Genomic DNA, 23,277 nt, shown 5'->3' on the forward strand with positions numbered 1-23,277 from the left:
GGCACTTCGATGAGAAAGCCGTGGCGGCACCAACTTCTCGGTTCACTCAGCGAGGGGTAAGACGAGCGGCGCAGGAGGGAGCAGCCCTCACACTGGAGCGCGGGAACAACACAAGTGGTCCCCCCGGCGGGCTGCTCGGCGGGCGCCACCTCTTCCCTCGGACGGAGGAGAGCATGGAGGGGCTCAGGGCCGACGACACCTTGGGAGTCCGAGGTCCCGACACAGGTGGCAGCTTTGGTGCTACGAGTTCCGGACGGGGGCCTCAGGGAACTAGAAGCAACCGGACCGAGTGCAGCGGAGAGTGGCAAGTGCAGAGCTCCAGGAAGCGCCCTCGCCGCGCCCCCCACCGAAGCCGGGCCCCTCCAAAGCCGGGTTCGGGGGCAGCCAGGCCCCGCAGCGTCCCTCGGGGTCGCGGGCCCGCCCTCCCTGCCCCCGGAAGTGACGCGCGGCGGCTACGGCGTCTGGGAGGGGCCCAGGCGCAGCCGGGGGGTTCGAGAGTGGCGGCGGCCGCCGAGCAACTGGCAGGCCCGGCCGCGGCGAGGAACGCCCGAGCGCGCGCCCGCCGGGTAGCGGCCCGACGACCCGCGCCGCCGCCGCCGCCGCCGCGTGCGGGGGCGGGGAGGGCGGGGCGCGAGGAGCCGCGGCGGCTGTGAGGCGGCGGGAGATGCGGGCGGCGGCGGCGGGCACCCGGCGGGCTCGGCTCGGCCGCTGCCGCCTTCTCCGGCTCCGCCGCGGGGGTCGCAGCGGCTGCCGCGCCGTCCTCGAGTTTCCAGCGTGAGGAGGAGGCTGCGGTCGGAGAGGCGCATCGTGTTCGAGGCCGACGCCGAGAGGGAGCCCCGCTCGCGGCCTCGGTGAGCGGCCAGCGCCGCGCGCCCCGTCGGGGTCTCGGGGCCGCCGCCCCACGGGCCGGGAGCGGGGGCGGGGGCGGGGGCGGGGGCCGAGGGGCTCGCGGCACAACCGGAAGTGGGCGCGGGGGCGCGGGTCTGCGGGCGCGCGCCCCCCTGGACCCGCCCCCGGCTCGCCCTGGCGCCGCGGCGCGCAGGTGGACGCGGGAGCGCACCGCTCCGCTGTCGTCGTCCCTTATTTGGTGCCGCGAGGTCCCTTGGGCAAAAGGTGGCAGCGGTTTTTTTTGTTGTTGTTGTTGTTTTTAGTGGGTAGGGAGGAGGGGAACAATTCTGACTTACTATAGTGACAGGAAATTGGAAAATGAAAGTACAGTAATTCAGTGCCTACAAAGGCCGGGTGAGGTTGCGCCTCTTCCCCCGGACTTTGATCTTCGGGGTCCGCGGCCATCCGTGTTTCTTCCTCTCCCCAAGCTCGCTATTCATCCGGTGTCAACTTTCATTTCTGTTTCTACTTCTTTCCAGCAACCCTCCTCCCCCCTTTACTTTCCGCTTAATGTACAGCTGCGGCAAGGCTGGTAGCTTCATTCCTAGGGAGGTGAATTGAAAACATCTTTTGAGGGCGGAATATTAACTGTCCTTGGAAGGAAATAAGAGATACTGTTGACTGAAATAGTCAAAAGATGTACAGTTGGCTTTTTTTCCAAGCGATTGCTCTTTGAAGTTCAGAGCATGTAGATAAAGATTCTGGAGTTTTATTCCTCATCACAACGGTTTGCCCATCTCTTTGGTTGGTGGATCAGATCCTCCCTCCTCTTTTCGTACCCCTCACCTCCACGCCCTGCATGGAAAACTTGGTGCTTCAATATTTAGGGCTGGCAGTGGTGTTTTCCTTAAAATATAGTATGATTCAATATTTCCCCCTCAGGAACTCTCCTTGATTTTATTTAAACATTAAAACTGCATGAGCGGAGTCTGTTACATTCTTAAGGAAATATTCAAGTTTTATTGTAATGTAGCAGTATACTTTTAATATTCTCTCTGTATAGTATTCTGCACAGGTAGATACATCTGGTTACTTTTTGACTACAACGATTATTTTGATTGAGAACTAGGCTTGATATATTTCATAACTTGGTTTTGTTTTATTTAATCAGCATGCTGAACGATTTGGAGACATTTATTTTTTTGGGTCTTAGCTACTGTCTCTGAAAAATAGTTGGGCTTTGGGTCACCGCAGCAACTGGACTATGTGTATCACAAACATGTTTAGGGTGGAAAAGGTTTCATTTAATAAAGACTTCCTTTCCTTAATAAGTTATTTCAACATGCTCCATCTTTCAATTTAGCAAAGGGATTGTTCTACTATCTTTGAAGTGTTAAGATGGAATCAGTTATGTTTTCAGCATTTAACCTCTCAACAGATTGCTTCATTTGGAAGGAATGAAGCTACTGCACCTGGCTTCACCTATGTAATTTTTAATAACTGTCTTCTGGAATTTTTTTTTTTCTTTTGGCTCTGTCATCCAGGCTGGCACAATCATAGCTCACTGCGGCCTCGAACTCCTTGGCTCAAGTGATCTTCCTGCCTCAGCCTCCCAAGTACCTGGGATTACAAGCACAAGCCATAATTTTTTCTTTAGTTTGAAATTTTTTTCTTTAGTTTGCTTTTAGGTCTGAGGAAATCATTGAAGTTCATAGTTAATACCACACTTTTAGGAGCTAAAATGAAGAGTTTCAATTTAACTATATACCAAGAAGTTCACCAACTTTTCAGTCAAAAGAATAATCTGATATCAAAGTTGAATTAAGAAAATATTCCTTTTAAGTATCATTGAAGATGTCTGTTTTATATCTTTGTTAGTTCTTCTCAAAACAATTCATTTCCAGTACTTCAGTCCAAAACCTTAGTGCCCTTTTTCTTTTATTCTCAGCAGCCTTCTATCCTAGATACACTATAGTCTGCTGAAGAAGCATCAGCATTCTCCACAGGGTTAGGTTCTACCCTAAGGTGTCCAACAGCTCCACCCCACTGATAACCAAAGGGGAAGGTGGAAGTTAAACCTGGGAAGTTAAGCCTTGGGAACACCCATGTTTTGGGGAATCTCCTTGGTTGCCATTGTAGGGACATTAATTTGTTATTTTTTGTTTTTTAGATGTATAGCTAGGTATCATAAACTTGTAGGGCTCAAAGATTATCTACATGGTAGGTACTAAGACTCCAGGATTTGGGTTTTGAATTTTTTTCAAAAACAAATAGAATTATAGACACCACATTTGTAGTAGGCTAGAGATTCCGGTTCTCTGCCTGTCTTTCCTTTCTTTCTCATGTCATCATCTCTTACACGTGCATATTCACACCCCTGCCCCTATAAGCATTCTTGATATGAAGGCGATGTCTGGAAATGTGGAAATTTAGTTCTTTGGTTAAACTAATATGTACTAGGGAATAGTTTTAACAGGCTTAGACTAGCAAATAATTGTTTGAATGGGAAAACTATGTAGTGAAAAAGTAACTTGCCATGAATAGGCTTCATTAGAAGAAAGATCTGTCTGGTAAGGTCAGAGAAATGACAGGGAACCCCTTGTGCCTCCACTGTACTTGATGGATATAATATAAACCTACCATTTTAACTCAGCCTAAGTGAGGCTATGGGAAACTGATTTCTAGTGGACATGGTTATTTAGCATTAAGGTAGCACTTGATATTCATGGATTATTATCATATCTAAAATGTAATACTTCTTTACAATCAACTGGCTATGTGAATGCGTCTATCCATCCAGGGAAGTCATTTCCCTAATGAATAGAGTACATGCCTGTGTGAAAGAGACTTGGATTCATGGCCTCAGCTTTTCCATGAACTCTGTGGCTATGAGAGGCATCTCCGCCTTTCTGTTCTCTATTATTTTACCATCTCTACTTTTGGATGACTATCTCTGTACAACCTGCTTCAAATAATCCTGTGAGGATTATTGGAGGACATTTGAGTGTCTTAGAAAAGTTAGAGAAACTTAGATATTTTCAATTCTCATTCCTTATCTCCACCCTTTTTCCCTTTTCAGAAGTACACGTAGTTGACCCTTAAGAATTCCATCCTCTGTGAGTTATATGTTGTAGAATTAGTCTTCTCAGGCCTAACTTTTTTAATGTTTGTTGTGTTAGGTTTGCTTGTTTTAAACATCTTTGTTGAGATTAATTCACGTACCTAAAATTCACCTAGAGTGTACAATTCAGTGGTTTTTAGTAAGTTCACAGACTTGTGTAATCATCACCACAGTCTAAGTTTAGAATATTTTTATCACCTCCCTAAAAAAACCTGGACCTATTAGCTGTCACTTGCCATTTCTCTCCCCCACCCACTTTAGCCCCCAGCCCTAAGTAAACATGGGTGTATTTTCTTTATCTGTAGATTCGCCCAAATTTCATATAAGTGGAATCATATAATATGTGGTCTTTTGTGGCTGGCCTGTTTTGCTTGCATAATGTTTTCAAGATTTGTCCATGTTGTGTTTGCATTTCATTCCTTTTTATGGCTGAATGATATTCCCTTGTATGAATGTACCACATTTTATTTATCCATTCACCAGTTGATGGACATTTAAGTTGTTTCTACTTTTTAGATATTGTGAATTATACTGCTATGAATATTCTAGTATAAATTTTTATATGGACATATATTTTTATTGCTCTTGGGTATATACCTAGAGGTGGAATTGCTGAGTCTATGGTAAACTTGTCCACAGTGGCTATATCATTTTGCATTCCCACCAGCAATGTATGAGGGTTTCAGTTTCTCACATCCTTGCCAACATTTGTTATTGTCTATCTTTTTGATTACAGCCATCTTAATAGGTATGAAGTGATTTCTTACGTGGTTTTGATTTTCATTTCTCTAATAACTAATGATGTTGAGCATCTTTTCATGTGTTTATTGGCTATTTATATATCTTCTTTGAAGAAACGTCTTTTCAAATCCTTTGCCTATTTAAATTTTTTTTTTTTAGTCGTAGGAGTCCTTTATATCTTAATAATCTTGTATACAAGTTCCTTTTGTGATACATTGTTTGAAAATGTTCTCCCATTTTGGGAATTGTTATCTCACTTAATGACATTGTGTGGAGCACAGCAGTTTTAAATTTGATGTAGTACAGTTTACCTGTTTTTGTAATTTTAATGGAATTGATTTAATTTGTCTTCAAAATCTATTTTGACCCACTGAGATCTCATTCCTAGAGAAAGGAAGGGTTTTTGTTTTTGTGTGTGAAGATATTCAGTCATAGGTTTCTTAGAATAAGCTTATATGTATTTGGCCAGTTTCTACCCTTAAGAATAGACAAGGTATTTTGAAATTCTACGAGGAAAATACCTTTGGGAGAGCATTTCCTTGCTGCTCGAATGCCTAAACCAACGGTTATCAACCAGGATGACTTTGACCCCCAGAGGAATGATTGTGTCAGTGGGGCAGGGATGCTGTTAAGCCAACTGGGATGCACACACAGGACAGCTTCCCACAGCAAAGAGTTATCTGGCCCCAAATGCCAATAGTGCCCAAATTGAGAAACTCTGGCTTAAGCAGGAAGATCCTAAAACTTCAGATATTGAAGAATTTTCCTTTAATCCATGTCTTGGTAATCAAATAAAGGTTGCTAATTAAATAAAAGGAGACTCTATGCAGATGGAATCCCTATAGACAGAACAGTGACAGAACTTGTAAATTAAATGAGGGAACATTTTGCTGAATCTTCAGTGTTGCCAATTTGTATGTCAATTACATGTATGATAATGGAAACTATTTGAAGGAGAAATACCAGTTGGAGCAAAAGTGTATTATTCCCTGCACCTCAGCCTCTGGGTCACCCTAAGACACACACATAGACATTGGCACACATGCACCCTGGCAAATAAAGAAACTGGGTTGATTTAGATAGATTCTGAAATGGCATTCTTCGGAGAGAAAATGACAATGAGAGTTTAAGATAAAATTTAATAACAAGAATACTCTAGTGATTGACAATCATTGACCTGCTCCTGTAATTTATGGAACTAGCTTTATTCTCCTTACAAGTTACTTGTTGCTTAAGACTTAAGCAGCATGGTATGCTTAAGAGTTTGGACTCTGGATCGAAATTTCCTGGGCTTAAATCTCAGCTCTACCGTTTCCTTGTGTGACCTTGGGCAAGTTACTTAACCCTGTTATGAATCACATTTTTCTTATGTAAAATGAGGATGCAATAGTACCTATCTTATAGGAGTGTTGTGGGGATAAAATGAATTAATACACATAGAGCACTGAAAATAGTGCCTGACATATAGTGTTAAATAAATGTTAGCTGTTAATATTATCACATATCTTATCTATATTCTTTCAGCTCATTGCTATGGACAGTGCTATCACCCTGTGGCAATTCCTCCTTCAGCTCCTGCAGGAGCCTCAGAACAAGCACATGATCTGCTGGACCTCTAATGATGGGGAGTTCAAGCTTTTGCAGGCAGAAGAGGTGGCTCGTCTCTGGGGGATTCGCAAGAACAAGCCTAACATGAATTATGACAAACTCAGCCGAGCCCTCAGATACTATTATGTGAAGGTAATATACTTCCTGGTCTCGATACTATCAGAGAACCTCAAGACAAGAATTATTCCTTCTTTTCTGTTAAGGTTATAAGTGCTAATGTCCTAGTTTATTTTAATCCAATTTATTTTATAGCTTCAGCAGTTTGGAATTAGAATACAAGGTGTAAATGCTCCAGCTGTATTTCTACAAACTCTTATTGGAGGGAAATTTGAGATTCTTTTTTTTATTTATAAGAGACAGGATCTTGCAACATTGCCCAGGCTGGACTCAAACTCCTCCTGCTTCAGCCTCCCAAGTAGCTGGGACTACAGGCATGCACCACCACACCTGGCTTGTCTCCTTCACACACACACACACTCACACACACACGTACACACACACACTTGTTTTTGTAGCTTACTTTTTAGTTTAACCCAGGGAACAAAAATTAACACCTTAAAGAATAGCTGTTAATGCATAAAGTTGATTTCTTAGTTAAAATTATATTTTTTTGTTTAATATCTTATTATTTTGAATACATTCTTGGGGCACTGAGGTAAAATAAATGGCTCCAAAGAATGGAATTAGAATGAGAAACCGAGAGATCCTAATTCCTTTCACCTTTAAGTGGACGATCTTATCAGCTTTCTTGTATGGAGATAAGAGATAAGAAGGAAGTAGGAACCTTAGCAGATGGAATATTCTAAATTCCTTTTTGCTTACTCAGGATATATATGGCTTATACCTTTGGAATTGAGATTGCAGTTCATTAAGTCTGACTTAACACAGATACTGGGTTGAGAGTGTTAAACAATGAAAATCTTTCAGCTTTTGTGTAACATATTAGTTCAGTTGTTAATAAGACATTTAAGTGTTCTTGCCTTAACTTCCTCTTAACAGTAGGGACTGTGTTTGGTATGGCTAGATGGATTTAGAGCAGGGATCCCCAACCTGTGGTGAGTTATATGATTATTTCATTATATATTACAATGTAATAATAGAAATAAAGTGCACAATAAATACAGTGTGCTCGAATCATGCCAAAACCACCTCCCATCTCCCAGATCCATGGAAAAATTGTCTTCCATGAAAACGATCCCTGGTGCCAAAAAGGTTGGGGACAGCTGATTTAGAGGATTTCGAAGATTTTAAATAAGCTATGCCTACTTCTTAAATAGAGAACCTTGTTGTGTCAGCTTTTTTATGAACTATGGGTTGCAAGTTTATAAGAAAGTATAAGAATGCTTATTTTATTTACCTACAGAATATCATCAAAAAAGTGAATGGTCAGAAGTTTGTGTACAAGTTTGTTTCTTACCCAGAGATTTTGAACATGGATCCAATGACAGTGGGCAGGATTGAGGGGGACTGTGAAACTTTAAACTCCAGCGAAGTCAGCAGCAGTTCCAAAGATGTGGAGAATGGAGGGAAAGAGAAACCACCTCAGCCTGGTGCCAAGACCTCCAGCCGCAATGACTATATACACTCTGGCTTGTATTCTTCGTTTACTCTCAACTCCTTGAACTCCTCCAAGGCGAAGCTTTCCAAACCAATAAAGATTGAGAATCCAGCTGAGAAACTGGCAGAGAAAAAATCTCCTCAGGAACCGACATCATCTGTCATCAAGTTTGTAACAACACCTTGCAAAAAGCCACCAGTAGATCCTCTTGCTGCTGCCATTTCAACTGGCCCAAGTATTTCTCCATCTTCAGAAGAAACCATCCAAGTGTTGGAGACATTGGTTTCCCCAAAACCACCTTCCTTGGAGGCCCCAGCCTCTGCATCCAACATAACTGCCACTTTTTCTCCCACGCCTCCCGTTTCATCCATACCTGCTGCTTTGCAGGAGCCTTCTCGGACACCCTCACCACCACTGAGTCCTAACCCGGACATCGACACTGACATCGATTCAGTGGCTTCTCAGCCAATGGAACTCCCGGAGAACTTGCCACTGGAGCCTAAAGACCAGGATTCAGCTTTGCCAGAAAAGGACAAAACAAGTAATTCATCAAGATCCAAGAAACCCAAGGGGTTAGAACTGGCACCCACCCTGGTGATCACAGGCAGCGATCCAAGCCCCCTGGGAATACTGAGCCCGTCCCTCCCCACAGCCTCTCTTACACCAGCGTATTTCTCACAGGTAGCTCACTTACTCTTTCTTTCCAGTGCCACCATCGTTTGCATTTATTCACCTTTTAAAACAAATCCAGAATTTATATTCTTAAGTTTGCTTTCTGTTAACTTAGATTTGTTTTGGAAAGGTTATATGTGACCCCGTGAAAGTAACCTAATTCCTCATCTCAATTATGATTGCCAAACTAAAAGGTTTGGAGTCTTCTCTTAAAAAAATTCATTGTTCTACAAGTAAATAAATATTTTGGTTTTTCCGCTTCCTTTTCTTTCTCTCTGTTGGTCATATAAAACTGGTTGGTATCTTATAGAAAAACAGTGATAATATCAAGTTAGAAAACAATAAGGCTTGTGAACCTTACGAAAAATGACTGGTGTGATGTTGAGTAATAAGTTTGTACAGTTACATTGGGTATTTATTAACTCGCTCATCTCATAGAACATTTTAATAGACTATTCCCAGACCCTTTCATTATCAAGGAAGGAACATGTTGCCGACTTGGTTACCCATTATTCCTTTGTACCTGCATTCTGGTTGGTTTTTTTATTTAGGAAAGCCTATAAAAGTTGGGTTAAAAAAATAGTTATTTTGACCTTTATCTTTCTTAGGTTGTAAAAATAATTTCTGAGTTTTTCATCATGATAAAATTTCAGACTTGGAGATATTTTTTAGTGGAGAATAGGGCAATATTTGGGTTTGGGGTTGTTTGTATGTGACTGCAAGGATAAAACACAGTCCTAGTAAGTCGTTTAGTGAATATTTTTGTCTTGTGTGTTGCAGACACCCATCATACTGACTCCAAGCCCCTTGCTCTCCAGTATCCACTTTTGGAGTACTCTCAGCCCTGTTGCTCCCCTGAGTCCAGCCAGACTACAAGGTGCTAACACACTCTTCCAGGTAAATTTCATAAAAGTCTGTCTCTTGTATTTGGAGCATGTTAAATGAAGAAATTGGTAAAAAGGCAGTGTCCCACCGCTCAGTTTATTCATTATGAAACTTTAATAGATACTCTTAAGGTTTACTGTTAAATTTCCAAATGTTAATTTTCTAACCAGCAAACAGCTTGGATAAATATTCACAGCAAAGTTTCCTTTTCACTGTTTATTATGTACATTTGAGTTAGACCAAGAATTGTTCAACACTGTTGTAGATTTAGAGCCCACCCAAAGTTTTTGTCATTTTAAATGCTAGAAATCCTCTATTAAAAAATGTATATATTTGTATATACACACACCCATATACAAATACACATTCGTACACACACACACAGATAAGGGGGATCTCTCCACATAGATTCCCTCTTTTAATTAAGGATTCTTTTTTTAAAAACTAGAGAAAGGTCTTGAGAATGATGTATCAAATATTCCCATTTCCCCTCATTCAGAATTGATATTTATAAACGTTTTAAATATATATTTTTAAACGTGAATATTATTTCTTTACCAAGATGTTAGGAAAGGTCTTGTCCTTCCTAATAGGTTTAACCATTATTTTGCCCAAAACATTTAGACTTTATAGCTTTCTTTTGGTCAGTTCATTTACTTAATCAGGGGTGACTATCCCTGAAAGATTTTCTTACATTTGTAATTCAGCTTTTCGTTTGTCCTTTTAGAAATGAAATGGTAAGGAAAAAGAAGAAAATTAAAAATCTTTCCCCTTCCGCTTTTATTTTTTTTGCAAAAATCCCCTAAATTATTAAAGAGAGTGTTGAGAATTTTCTATATTTCATTTTTATGTTTCTTTGCCTCTCATCAGCAGGCGGTTGAGTTATAGAGTGATTGAAGACCTTAAGCAAAGTCGTAATGCTCCTATAGCTTCAGCCTGGAATCTTCCTTTAGAGTTGGCGTCAGACTTCTTGGTGGGGAACCCTTTTCTAGGATGAGCACCCGATAACTATTTGTACCTTTCTGGACCTCTCTTTGAGGGTTCGTGATTTACTTTATAATTGAATTACAGTCTACAGTGTATATTATCATTTACTGAACTATCTAAAACCTTTATTCGGGTTAACTGTAAACCTGTGTACGTAGGTTATGAAGGAAGGTATAGGTTTGTTCTTTGTTTCCATTCCATCGAGGTAGGTTGGAGAGTGTTAGTATTTAATATGTTAGGACAAACTTTTTAAAATTCTTATTTATTTGTTTGTTTGTTTGGAGATGGGGTCTCACTGTGTCGCCCAGGCTGGAGTGTGGTGACTTGATCATAGCTCACAGCAACCTCAAACTCGTGGGGGCTCAAGTGATCTTCCTGCCTCAGCCTCCTGAGTAGCTACGACTAAAGGCACCTGCTGCCACACCTGGCTCATTTTTTAAATTTTTTTGTAGAGACTGATCTCACTGTGTTGCACAGGTTGGTGTTGAACTCCTGGCCTCAAGCAATCCTCCCACCTTGGCCTCCCAAAGTGCTGGGATTACGGACAGGCATGAGCCATCACACCCCACCAAACTTTTTTTAGAAAAGGTTTTTGTTATGACATCATACTCTTTCATGATAAACAGTTACTGCCTTTGTCCTGTGAGCCACTGCAGAAGGCTGTTGTGTTTTGCCTCAGGGAATATAGTAGGGACAGCAAGTGAAAGTTAGGGTTGAGGAATAGGATGATAATGTGTTTTATTTTCTTTCTCAGTTTCCTTCTGTACTGAACAGTCATGGGCCATTCACTCTGTCTGGCCTGGATGGACCTTCCACCCCTGGCCCATTTTCCCCAGACCTACAGAAGACATAACCTATGCACTCGTGGGATGAGAAAACGGAGGAACAAAGGAACAGAGAGACATTCAACATGATTGCATTTGAAGTGAGCAATTGAAAGTTCTGCAAGGCTGATAATAGACTATTGTGATTTTTGCCATTCCCCATTGAAACGCCTTTTTAGGATTCCCTTTGAATAGGACTCAAGTTGGACTATGTATAAAAATGCCTTAATTGGAGTATGAACTCCCCCTCTCTCTCTTTTTCTTTCTTTTCTTTTCTTTCTTTCTTTTTTTTTTTTTTTTCCCCAGTTTAATATTTTGAGCTTTGTGCTAAAGAAATTTTTGGTGGCGTTTAGCAGCCGTACTTTACAAGAGCAATTAAGAACAAAGTTGCTCGTTTGGAAACTTTTGGCAAGGAAAAAAATTATGCTGAGAGTCTGTTATTTAAGGAAATATAAGTTAAATGAATTGGCATCTTTAGGACTAAGCGTCTCTGTTGAACTACTAGAAGTGAGCTGTTCATGAGCAGTAGAAGAAGAAGAAGAATCATTCCTATTCTTACAAAGTAAGATTGGAGAGTACTACTGGGGAGATTCTGTTTTGCTATGAACTGTAACATGTAAGCAACTCCACAAAAAGCCATCTTGTTTACATTTATTCAGGGTGGGTCTCTTAGCTATCTGTATGATCTTGTCTGAACCTGTCAACAGGGCATGGAGCTAGTCTATTTCAACATAGGAAGATTTTTAAACCTAGGGTTTAAGACAGTTTTTGGAATATCCAGTGAGAATATGGGACCCCCACATCTGGCATAGATATGTTGTCTGCTCTCTGAGTGGTATAGGATACAGCATGGTAAACGATGACTTTTAGGAGAATGAACTTGGATTTTGAAATTTTGAGGCATCTATGAGTAAAGGATTAAATTGAATAACTTAAAACAACACATGGGGCGTTTCCCAGGTAGAAGATGGCAAAGTGAAGGACCTTTTCTCTTTCCTCTTTACCTCATTTTCTACTATATATTTATCATCTTTCCTTGTAAATTTAAGGTTGTTAGAGGTTGTGACAGTTTTAGAGATGTAATTAGGAAGGTGAAATGCAAAGTGAAGCCTCTCAATCAGTAGTGAGGTAAAGATGTGCTTGTTTCTTTCAATTTTCTTTTAAATTAGGGAAGAACAGAGATCATTTGGGAATGCTCATACATACGTATTGGATTATTTATATTACTAGTGAAAAATGTAGGCCTTCATCTCTACATTACCAAATTTATAAAATATTACCATGTGGTAATCAATGCCAGGTGCAGGCAGGTTTGTTGAGTCACCAAACTGAGTCAGTACCACGAACATCACCGTGGAATCTTTTGACAAATTTGGCTTTAAATTCCAGGATGAGATGCTGCCACCATCCATCACCATCACCACCCTGCCCCACTCCAAACTAGCCGTTTAATCCTGTAATTGAATCACATGAATTAAATGGAATGAGGGAGTAAGAACTTGAGGGCTCAAAATGACTGATACAAACTAGCATCTTCCAGATGCATAATATTTACTTTAAATTTGTTTATATACAGTGTAGAAAAGCTCTTCTATAAGACATCAGTGCTAGCTAGTTCATTAGTTAGTAGAAGGAACATAATTCAGTGAGCTGCCTTTAATACGTGTGGTGTTGGAGACCTGTTACTGGTTCGTTTGTGGTTATCAGCTGAAAGTTGTATTCCTGAGATGTGCAATAGTAGTGTTGACAGGTAGGGTTTAATAGTGATGGGGAACAGACAGATTGGACTTTTTTCCCATAGTCAATTATTTAGTTTGCATGTCTGTTTGAAATTAGACCTCTTCAGCAGCACTTTGGAATAGTTTTATTAGCTTAACATTTTGTACATTAAATAAGTAAATGTTGATGGTTGATTTAAGTAGATGTTTTAAATTTTGAAAGCACAAAGGTATTTTATCTTTTTGAATTAAAGGAGAAAAGCCATTGGTTTGTTTTCATAGATGATATCTTTAATAATTATCTCAGCACAGAGATGCCTTGGCACCAAGGGCACCGTTAAAACTCAGTCAAAGCATCTTCCTTGGAAACGGTTTTAGTGAGTCTTTTCTATAAACCTATAGCTAAAGCCTCCGAGAGGTGTGAGGCCTTCAGAGCATGATGATGATGATCTGCTTGCTCTTTTGAGATCAGCTAATTTGGGGAAGTGTGTGTGTCCGTGTCCATTTTGTAAGTCAAAGTTTACAACCTCAGTGCAAGTGTATGAGGCAGACAGTTCTATTTGTAGACTACCTCCTTCTTGGAAAAGTCTCAGCTTCATATTCTTTTGAATATCCACAGAATTCTTATTAGCGTCAAAAGGTAACGTACCACTGAAGATCAGTTTTCAGTGGAGAGGCTTACAGTTGGTAGCTGTGGCTGGTGTCCGTCACTCATCAGTAGCCGACGTGAAAGAAGAGGAGCAGGTTGAATGGGGTTTTGAGACATCTGTGATCTCTTTGGATAGCTTTTCTTCTGCTCTGGCCCCTACCCACTCAGCTATGTGCTGTAAAATGACAGCCAGGATTCCTGAGGTGGGGTGTGGAGGGGGAGCCCTGAGTTTGTAGCATTTGCTGATTTCTTTGCTGTAAGTTACTCCCCCTGTGGCTGATTTTGAGCCCCCCACCTTGAATTGGAGAAGGGTTGTATACGTGGGCTCAGAGCCCAGTGCCAGCAAACCACTGCGTTACTCCACTCAAGGGTGGATTTTCACATAATTTCTGAAATAACTTTTTCTGGTTCATATGCTGATTTTGTAAAATATAAAATTAAAACCATCATATCTGACTTCAGTAATCCTTTGATTTCACTTTGTTGCCCAGGCTGGTCTCGAACTCCTGGGCTCAAGTGATGCTCCCGCCTCAGCCTCCCAAGTAGCTGGGACTACAGGTTTGTGCCTCGAGCCTGGCTTTGTAATCCTTGTTTTTTAATGGTTTGTCACAGTGCTTTTGTGATGTTATGTTCCTCGTGTCATATTTTGTGTTTGAACAAAGGCGGAAACTTCTATTGATTTTTTTAAAAAAAATTCATACACAATTAAAGAATCTAGATTCTGAGGATACTGTGTTAGGAAAAAAAGCAATGTAGAGGCCCTTAAAAGGTCAACCTTAAGCTTCTTAGAGTTAAAATTTAAGCTTAATTTTTCCCCACATATTGAAAGTTAAAATATAGGTATGATTTTTTTTTTTTCCTTCAAATTTTGATGGGGAAAGTAAGTCCACGAGCCTATATAGGGTACTGGATTATTTATTTATTTTTTTGAGACAGGGTCTCTCTCTGTCACCCCAGATAGAGTGTAGCGGCATCGTCATAGCTCATAGCAACCTCCAACTCCTGGGCTCAAACGATCCTCCTGCCTCAGCCTCCCGAGTAACTGGGACTGTAGGTGTGTGCTACATCGCCTGGCTAATTTTCCTATTTTTTATAGAGACGGTGTCTCACTCTTGCTCAGGCTGGTCTTGAACTCCTGGCCTCAAGCCATCCTCCGCCTCGGCCTCCCAGAGTGCTAGGGATTACAGGCGTGAGCCACTGCTCTCAGCCTGGAATTTTTTTTTGAACTGGAAATTTTCTTGAAGATAAACGTACTATGTTAGAGATCAAAGAAGGCAAGACTGACTGTTAAATAAATCAGAGGCTTGGAATTCTGGAGCTGTAACTCCAGTCTGTTTAACTCCAGGCTGTTGATGATATCACTTCTGTTCCATTCATACTGGGCATTGTATGATATCTAGTCTAACAACATTGTTTCATTCTGATCTCAGAATTTGTACTATGAATCTGAGTTTCTAAAAGATAGCTTTATATTTCTAGTGAATTTAAGCACGGTTAGAGGCACTCAGTGGTATTTCAGAGAATCAGTGTCCAGCCTTTTTGGACACACACCTTGATCAGTAAAAGTTATTTTTTTATTCTTTTTTTTTTTGAGACAGAGTCTCACTTTGTTGCCCGGGCTAGAGTGAGTGCCGTGGTGTCAGCCTAGCTCACAGCAACCTCAAACTCCTGGGCTCAAGCAATCTTTCTGCCTCAGCCTCCTGAGTAGCTGGGACTACAGACATGCACCACCATGCCCGGCTCATTTTTTCTATATGTTTTTAGTTGTCCAGCTAATTTCTTTCTACTTTTAGTAGAGACGGGGTCTCACTCTTGCTCAGGCTGGTCTTGAACTCCTGAGCTCAAACGATCTGCCTGCCTCTGCCTCCCAGAGTGCTAGGATTACAGGCGTGAGCCACCATGCCTGGCTAGTAAAAGTTATTGAACACAAAAACTTTCCCTATTAAAAATTGATACATTGCAAAACATAACAGAAATTAAGGATGGCATGAAAAGTAAATATTGAGTAGCGGTTCTAACATTTTCTTCCTACACCCCAGTAGATCGTTTTATGCACCACCCCAGAAGCACACACTCTTCTTAAAGACCACTGACTCAGGACATAACTTCTGATTGTAATCTTGAAAAAAAAAATGTATGCTTAGGATACATGGAGAAATCCTAGAAGAGACTTGGAATTTTTCAGAAGAGCTTGTCATGAACTTTTGAAGTTTCACATTAATTCTTTTTCCTAAATTGCCAAATAACCCATTACCAAACGTTTTCCAGAGCTTCGTGCATATTATTTTTGACAGCTTATTGTCTCCTTTATCTTTGTGTTAGGTATGACTCTGATTTATTTTTATTTTACTAGTCCTTTATGTTAATATTTTACCAACAAATTCAGAATTTTTTCAAGTTGTTTTATGCTAAAAATATATGCCAACTTCCATTTTCTTGCTGCATTAATAAGTTTTTGATTTTTAAAATTTGTGACATTTCAGCATCTAAGGAATACTTTTCTTGGTAGCTCTGTCCTATTTATCACTTCAGTTGGAACGTTAAAACGACTGCTCACGAGGTAGTATGTTATCTAAGGGAATGATAGAATGTATTATTTCTGAAGGAGGCTTGAGCAGTTGTTTAGTCCGTATCAGTTTAAGTGAAGTGGGGAGGTCAGCCACGGTTGTCTTTCTTCAGCAGATACTCTGACCAGAGACTGGGTTTTAGGGAAAGTATTTCGTTAATTATCTTCTTGGTTTGGGATCAACAAATAAATGTTTTGTTACTGTTTTTTTAATGCTGCTGGCCTTGTGTGAAGCAAGGTGTCCTGATGTCCCTCTTATGTCATCTTAGAATCTAGAATTCTTGTGGGTGGTAGTGTGTTAAGCAAGAAAAGAAGGTGGTTTGATTTCACTTCTTGTACTTGGTGGAACTTGTTACTATAAAAGTCATATTTTGACCTGTAAACTGAGCAAATGTGGAAGGTGAATTGATGGTAGTATAACTGTTCCATTTGAAGCTGTCAGTTTCTTCAAGCTACTTTTTTGAAAAAAAAAAATTGTGTTAGATTGATAGCTTGCCAGAAAATAGCAATTTCTAGGGTGCTACCATTCACATTTAGTCATTGTGAAAGGTGGAAATCTACAGTGGTTTGTGTGAGAGGGGAAATATTGGCTTTAAACAGAAACCAGGAAATTCATGCTGTCAACATAATTTTAAATGAAACCTTTAACAAGAAACTTATGAGGGACACAGTGAAACGTAGTAAATATCTTGAGTGCTAATCTTTTGGGTATAAAACACATCAGAAGGTTTTATGAGGTTTAAAACTTTACTTTGAAATATTTAATTGGGAGGCTACAATATTTCTTTCCAAGACATTCTGATTTATTGGCCGAGTGTATGTATGTGTGTGAGTGTATATTGATGTATTGACTGAATATGTGTGTGTGTATAAATCTGTTTTTGAGAGGGAACATATATTATTCATTCTCTAGACTAGGATGGCTCCTAGTCTGTTTTATACTAAAACTAAAAAAAAAAAAAATTTTTTTGCTGCACTTTGCAGTTGCCACTTTTTAAAGATTAATGCTTTGCACATATCAGTAGGCCTTAAAAACTAATTGCTTGCCAACATTTTAGAAATACAGTACTTAACATGTGACATACTCTAAACAAAGTCATTTTAAACTCTTCTCTCATGTTCATGTATTATTGAGCAAATAAGGATGTCCTTTCCTAAAATTTCTACATTACATTAGCTTTTGTATAAAATCTTTATTAGGTTGTATTGTTTCTCAGAGAGGAGGTTTATACTGGAAGCAGTATTTCTAAAATACAGAGATTTGTCCGTGAATTGATATAATAATGGAGGAATTCTGGCATTGCGACCTAACTTATCCTTTTAAACTGTACATAATTAGCATTAGCAGAAGTATCAAAGTAGAGTATCTTGGGCTGAATGATCTTCTCAACTTTGCCTGTTTCCCATCTCACAAAGGCCCACTCTGGTTCTTGTCCCTTCCAAGAATTATGAGCCATGCTCAGACAGGCCTGGGATCTTCTGGATGGGGTAGGGGTGGAGGCAGGGGTGCCCTGTGGCTGGACCAGAGTTCTAGCCAGTGGAATCATTCAAGTATGCCTGGCTTTCGGGTGGGACTGCCATAGACTGGTGTTAAATCACTTGGCACTTTCTTGGGCACCATTATTAGCACTGTTTTGTTTTTAATAACTGGAAGCACTTAGTGATTATTTTGTTTGTTTAATTTCAGCTTAAGGCTATTGAAGGTCAGGGAAGTCAGGTTTATTTCTCATTTATGTTTTCTGGAACTTTAAGGGGATTTGGAGAAGGGATAAATGGATTACCTAATGAGCCATTCTTCTAGGCTCTGTAAGGTATGCTCTTTTGGCTAGGATGTTTTAAGATAATTTACAAGCTTTTAATATTGTGCTTTGTAGAAATTTATGATTTTTAAAAATGATTTACAGTTGATAGATGACACTTTTTGTGAAGTATTCAATTTTAAGGTGTTTTTCTGTTTAATCATTGTTGCTTATTGTCTGTCATGTGGGGGACAACAGTCCTTTCCAAGACATTTCAGTTTTTGTTTTTGGGGAGGGCACTGTTACCAGTGGCCGTTGTATGTACATTCATTGCTTACATTTATCGTTTATGCAACAGAGTAGCATTTTTATAAACTCCCTGTTCAGTATTAGTGAAGTTAACTGAGATGCATATATGTAAAGGTAGAAATGAATATAGTTAGTGTTCACTGCTCGAGGCTATTTATTTGGTTTAGCCCTGGATCTGTTCTAATCACAGTCATATCTGTTTTTTCACTTTTGCCTTCTGGCAGTTTCATTTATCTTTGTGGATAGGGAAGATTAAACATTAAACCCAGTCCAGTCATTTTGCCACTGATTAGCTTTGGTTTGAGGCAAATAAGATTTTTGATTAAAATGATTTGCTTAGAATTATGCCCTTTATTCACCAGATAATCAAATTGGCTAAAAAAAAAAAAATCGTGTATAACTTTACATTTTGAAACACAAACTAATAATTTTCCATAAGTCCTACTAAACCTTCTAAAAAAAAAAATCCTCCTTAGAGACAATTAGGAATGAGTGCGATTATTGGGAAGTAACTGTAAGATTATTTTAAATTCCATATGCCACCTGGTTTAACCACAGTGGCACTGGCAGTTTGTGGGCCACTAAGTCTAGACATCACTTAAAAATTAAAAGATGGTAAGTAATAAACTCTTGAGTTTCGTTCAGCCGATCTTCAGTTCAGAAGAAAAGCGTGTCTGCCATGGGACTGTCGCAGGGCGTCTCCACCGTGTTAACACAGGAGAGAGGTATTACCTTGTGTGTATGTCTTGGTTTGCGATTCGTGGTAATAAGAACTTGTCAGGGTGCTTTCCTCAAGCCTATCAGCTCAACTGAGAAGACAGTTACTTCATTGTTTATTTTCTCCCTTATTTTATTGAAGTCTATATATCACCTAATAGCTAGTAGCCACCACTTGGTATAAATAGGTACTTATATATAATGCAAGTACACATTCACCCAAAGGAATGAATAACTGTTAAAGTGTTATTAATAACTTGTCTTATCTAATTTCAGTGTAATTTACACTAGGGAGACCTTCATAGTATTAAAATCATCTTTTTTCTTTTCTTTTTCCTAAAAGAGCAATGAAACATTTATAAAAATTCACATTACTTGTTTATACAGCTAGAGGGAAACTGCCATGTCTTCTAGCTAAGGTCTGACTTACCTGTTGGGAAACAATGAGATGTTGTTTTTAGATTCATTAAGGTGATTGTAGCTTGAGTCTTGAATTCTATCTTATGCAACAAAGAAACTTCAGAGAGTTTAGGTAGGTGAGGAAAAGGGTGTGCTAGCACTTTGAGGGCTTTCTAATATGCTGCTTTTAAAAGAAAAAGTGTGGTTGCTACTCAGTGCGTCTCCAGATACGGCAAGGGGTTGCTCTGAATAACCAGTCAGGTGATCGTTTTTTCTATCACTTTCCGGGTTTTATGCAAAAATTTTGTTAAATTCTATAATGGTGATGATGCATCTTTTAAGAAAGATGATACCTTTTTAGAAAATTATTTTATGTAAGAACTGACAGAGGAATTTGCTTTGTATAATGCAAGCTGGCTTTAAGAAAGCACTGTAGCAAAATTTACTACAAGTCTAAAATTATACAGATATGTTAATAGATATATGTGCAACTAGATATGGACAACAATTGTATTTTTTTAAATAAATATTTTTAACAAAATGATTTTCTGAATCGGTTATTCATTTTCCTTCTCTCACGTCCATTGAGGTAGTCTCTGTGTACAGTCTTTGTATTATATTTTCATCCATGCTAACTGTGGGTAAGGAAAGAGTTTTCTTAATGGTTATCACTAAAACCTGGCTTTCAACTATTTGATACCTGTCTACATTAAAATGTTTAAAGCCTAGATTGGGATAGGTGGCGAAGAGGGAGATTTATAAAATGGTTGTTGACGTAAAAGGAATTAACGGAGAACTGACTGGCTAGAAAAGTTATTTTTTTACTTTAAAAATTTATTTGCATTTAAAAAGGGTTTTAAATAATTTAATCAGATGCTTTTATTCTAGCCTTCGTAAGGAGCAACTTTTGCTTATTTCTATTCTAGGCACCGTTTCTTCCTCTTGTTTTTGAGGTAAGAAACGGGAGACTTGGTTCATTTAGCAAATGAAATTAGGCTTTTTCAGAACTGGGTCGAAATAATATACATAGGGGAAGGTGGGGCTCATAGGTTACAAAATCACATCAGAGAGAGCCGATCCGTATCTCCAGATGGAAATAAGGGGACAGAGTGACAGATTGTTGGGGGAGCAGTTCATGAGCCCTGGTGAAATGTCGCGTCACATGGTGGGGCAGTCGGGACTGTTCAGCACAGTTGGGTGCAACCACTTGAGAGGACTGTTAGACTCTCCCAAAACCACCTCAGATTGTGTTACTGAGAACAGCAGTCCCGCGAGGTCCAGTAAGTTTGGGAAATGGCATCTTCACTTCTTGGAGAACCAAAATGTATTTTGCATTACCAAAAAAAAGCTCCAAGTCCTTCAGTTAAAAAGCCTGTTTAAGTCACCATTTTCTAACCTTTCTGACTGTGAGCACATCCTCTTTGGAGAGGCGTGCCTATTTTGCAAGCCCTTTGTGCGTTTTATTGATGCATCCAATGACAAACTATTAATAATACCCTAATATTGGGTAATTTTCCAGGGCTGGCATTATCAGGTAGGAGATAATCATTAATGGTCATATTTCACACTGACTGTCACTACAAAGCATTGCACTGACTGGAATACACTCTGTAACTGAAGGGAGTCCATGGAAGTGACTTCATTTGGAATAACTCAAAAATAAGACAACGGTGTATAATATTGAAAAATGCAACAGGAGCGGCAATCTCTAACAGCGGTGCCAGCCGGTTGGCAAGCACTGGTGCTAAGGAGGTCGTTGGAGCATCGGAGTCCGTTTTATGATTCCCGTGTTTGAATACACCACCGTCATTAACCAAAACCCCTTTCTCGTCAAGGTCACTTTCCATGTTGTCACATCCAGTGGTTGATGTTCAGTCCTCATTGGACCCCTTGGCAGCACTGACTACTTCCTCCTTCTTGAGATACTCTTCAGGAAACCGCATTTTCTCCTGAACTTTCTCCTACTTCTCTGTCTTCTCTCATTGGCTGTCCAGGAAGCTGTTCTTTTTCTAAACCTCTAGATGTTGAAGAGCAACCCCAGGGCTCAATCTGAGGGTCTCTCTTGACATGCACCCCCTAGGTGGTCTCATTTCTTTTTGGTGCTCCATTACCTCTCCCCCTGTGGCATGTTAGGTATTTATGTTTGCTGTCTATGTGTCTTCACCTACAGTGCAGTCCCCGTGAGGCAGGGACTTCTGTCTTACTGCTGTATCTCTGCACCTAGATCGGTTTCCTAAACATAGCAGGTACTCAGGAAGTCTGTTTTGAATGAATAAATGAATTCTCTCTAAAAGACTTCTGCCACTGTATCTTCCTTTAGTGAATCAGATCTGGTTGATGGGTTAGATTCCCGTGTCCAAGTAGCAGAGGAAAATCTGGGAACAGGGTGACTCCACAGCACTCTGAGATGTCAAAATTCTTGAAAGGAGAGTAGGAAGAAAGCCCTGCTTGCTCTGTAACTGCAAGTGTGGTGTAAGAACCTATCTGCCGTCCCCTTATTCTGATCCTACGTAACAGGGAGCAGTGGCTCTCAGCCCTCCTGAGAGTTTTGTTTCTTCCGAAATAGCCATGTGAACCTGGAGTATGAGAGTGATCTGTCTCTGGGGAACATCAGGCCATTTGTTTCTGAGTCTCAACTGTCCTTCGTAATGGATAACACACTTGCTAAGTTTAAAATATTTTATTGTAGGAAAGGTACTCTTAGATTTGTTTAATCTTGTTTTCTATGTTAACAAATTAATCATGATCAGCTTAGATATAGCCATTGGTTCTTATTTTTAAATCTGTATAAAAGATGTTTTCTTGAAAAACCACAAGAAAAATATCAACTGCTTCCTCTTTGCCCAAGTCAATCACTCGCTACAGTTAGACTGCGTATTTAAATTTGGCTGGCATCTAATACTTGTATGTACGAACATAGTTAAAATTATGCTCCTAGACCACCAGCTTTCAAAAGAAGTTGGATTTGTTTGACTTGCAATAAATAGGTACCAAACATACGAGCAATTCTAAGCCGCTTAGGAGGAGGTGTTAAAAATTGCTAACATTTATTAAACAATTTCTATGTCAGGCATATAGTAAGTGCTTTAAACAAATTCACTTAATTCTTTCAGAATTCCTGTGAGGTAGGGTAGGTACTTTTAGAAATGCCACTTTACAGGTGAAAAAAGTGAGGTTGGAAGAGCCTCAGTCATCTGCCCAGGGCCACACACAGCTAGAGGGTGAGGCCAGTGCTTCAACCATGTTTCTCTCTCCAGCCAGATTCTCATCACCGTGCTGGGATGCTGGTGGTGAGAGCTGGCCAACTTGACGATTCCCACAGATCCAGGAAAGACCCTTTAGTGTCAAGCATGTGAACCACAGCACTTGGGACAGGTTACCGAGAACCGTGATCCACTTAATTTTTATATTTATACGTGTACATTTGTATATACAGACAGAAAGTGCGGGCAAGCCATGCCACAGCCACTGTAACAGCCACTTCACAATGGTCAGAAGTCTCAGCATCCTTATCCCTGTCTAAGCTGGTGAGTTTGCATTCTCCCTTTGTACTACTGGATTTGCTCTGGGCAGGAGCTGAAACTCCTTGGCGGACACTGCACAGCTTGAATTGCTCAGTAGTCCCAGCTTTGTCTTCAAGAAAAGACCCAGACATGGTATAAAGAGTTTTTTTTATCTGTAAAAAATGTAAAATTTTAATTAGATATTTTTGGAAATTCTTTGTGCTGTTTTTATACCTTTTATATGCTAGTCAATGTCAGTAGAGAAAAATAGAGTATCCATCTCATTCTCCCAGGCGATTTCTGGACCAATTAGCATTGATTATTAGCAGTGGGTATGTTGGTAAATGTTTACCACCTGGTTCTCCAGGGGAAGAAAAAAGACACGATTTATAGCTTTTGCCAATTTCCATGGTGTAAATACTTCCACCATGGCTGATCTCAAACTACCAACAT

At 40.0% G+C, this 23,277-nt stretch overlaps 1 protein-coding gene across 3 annotated transcripts; it reads left to right on the forward strand.

Annotated features, from left to right (window-relative positions):
* ELK4 (ETS transcription factor ELK4) lies at positions 1-22,807 on the forward strand. Of its 3 annotated transcripts, XR_011231564.1 has the most exons (6): positions 637-851; positions 6,215-6,430; positions 7,662-8,537; positions 9,309-9,425; positions 11,155-11,325; positions 22,758-22,807. XR_011231564.1 is itself a non-coding variant. In XM_069459695.1 (5 exons), exons 2-5 carry the CDS (start codon positions 6,224-6,226, stop codon positions 11,251-11,253), a joined length of 1,299 nt encoding a protein of 432 aa, XP_069315796.1. In that variant the 5' UTR covers positions 1-56; positions 6,215-6,223; the 3' UTR covers positions 11,254-19,817. The 3 variants fall into 3 exon arrangements, 2 of the variants coding, with proteins under 2 accessions (XP_069315796.1, XP_069315795.1); XM_069459695.1 differs by lacking the exons at positions 637-851; positions 22,758-22,807 and adding an exon at positions 1-56 and having other exon boundaries at positions 11,155-19,817; XM_069459694.1 differs by lacking the exon at positions 22,758-22,807 and having other exon boundaries at positions 11,155-19,817.
* The last annotated feature ends 470 nt before the right edge of the window (positions 22,808-23,277 follow it).

This window comes from Eulemur rufifrons, chromosome 27, assembly GCF_041146395.1.
Source record: "Eulemur rufifrons isolate Redbay chromosome 27, OSU_ERuf_1, whole genome shotgun sequence".
Taxonomy (NCBI): domain Eukaryota; kingdom Metazoa; phylum Chordata; class Mammalia; order Primates; family Lemuridae; genus Eulemur; species Eulemur rufifrons.

Coding starts and splice junctions, on each gene's coding strand:
- ELK4 (XM_069459695.1), top strand. CDS start 6,224: ATGGACAGTGCTATCACCCTGTGGCAATTCCTCCTTCAGCTCCTGCAG. Junction 6,431..7,661: donor TCAGATACTATTATGTGAAG/GTAATATACTTC, acceptor ATTTACCTACAG/AATATCATCAAAAAAGTGAA. Junction 8,538..9,308: donor CACCAGCGTATTTCTCACAG/GTAGCTCACTTA, acceptor TGTGTGTTGCAG/ACACCCATCATACTGACTCC.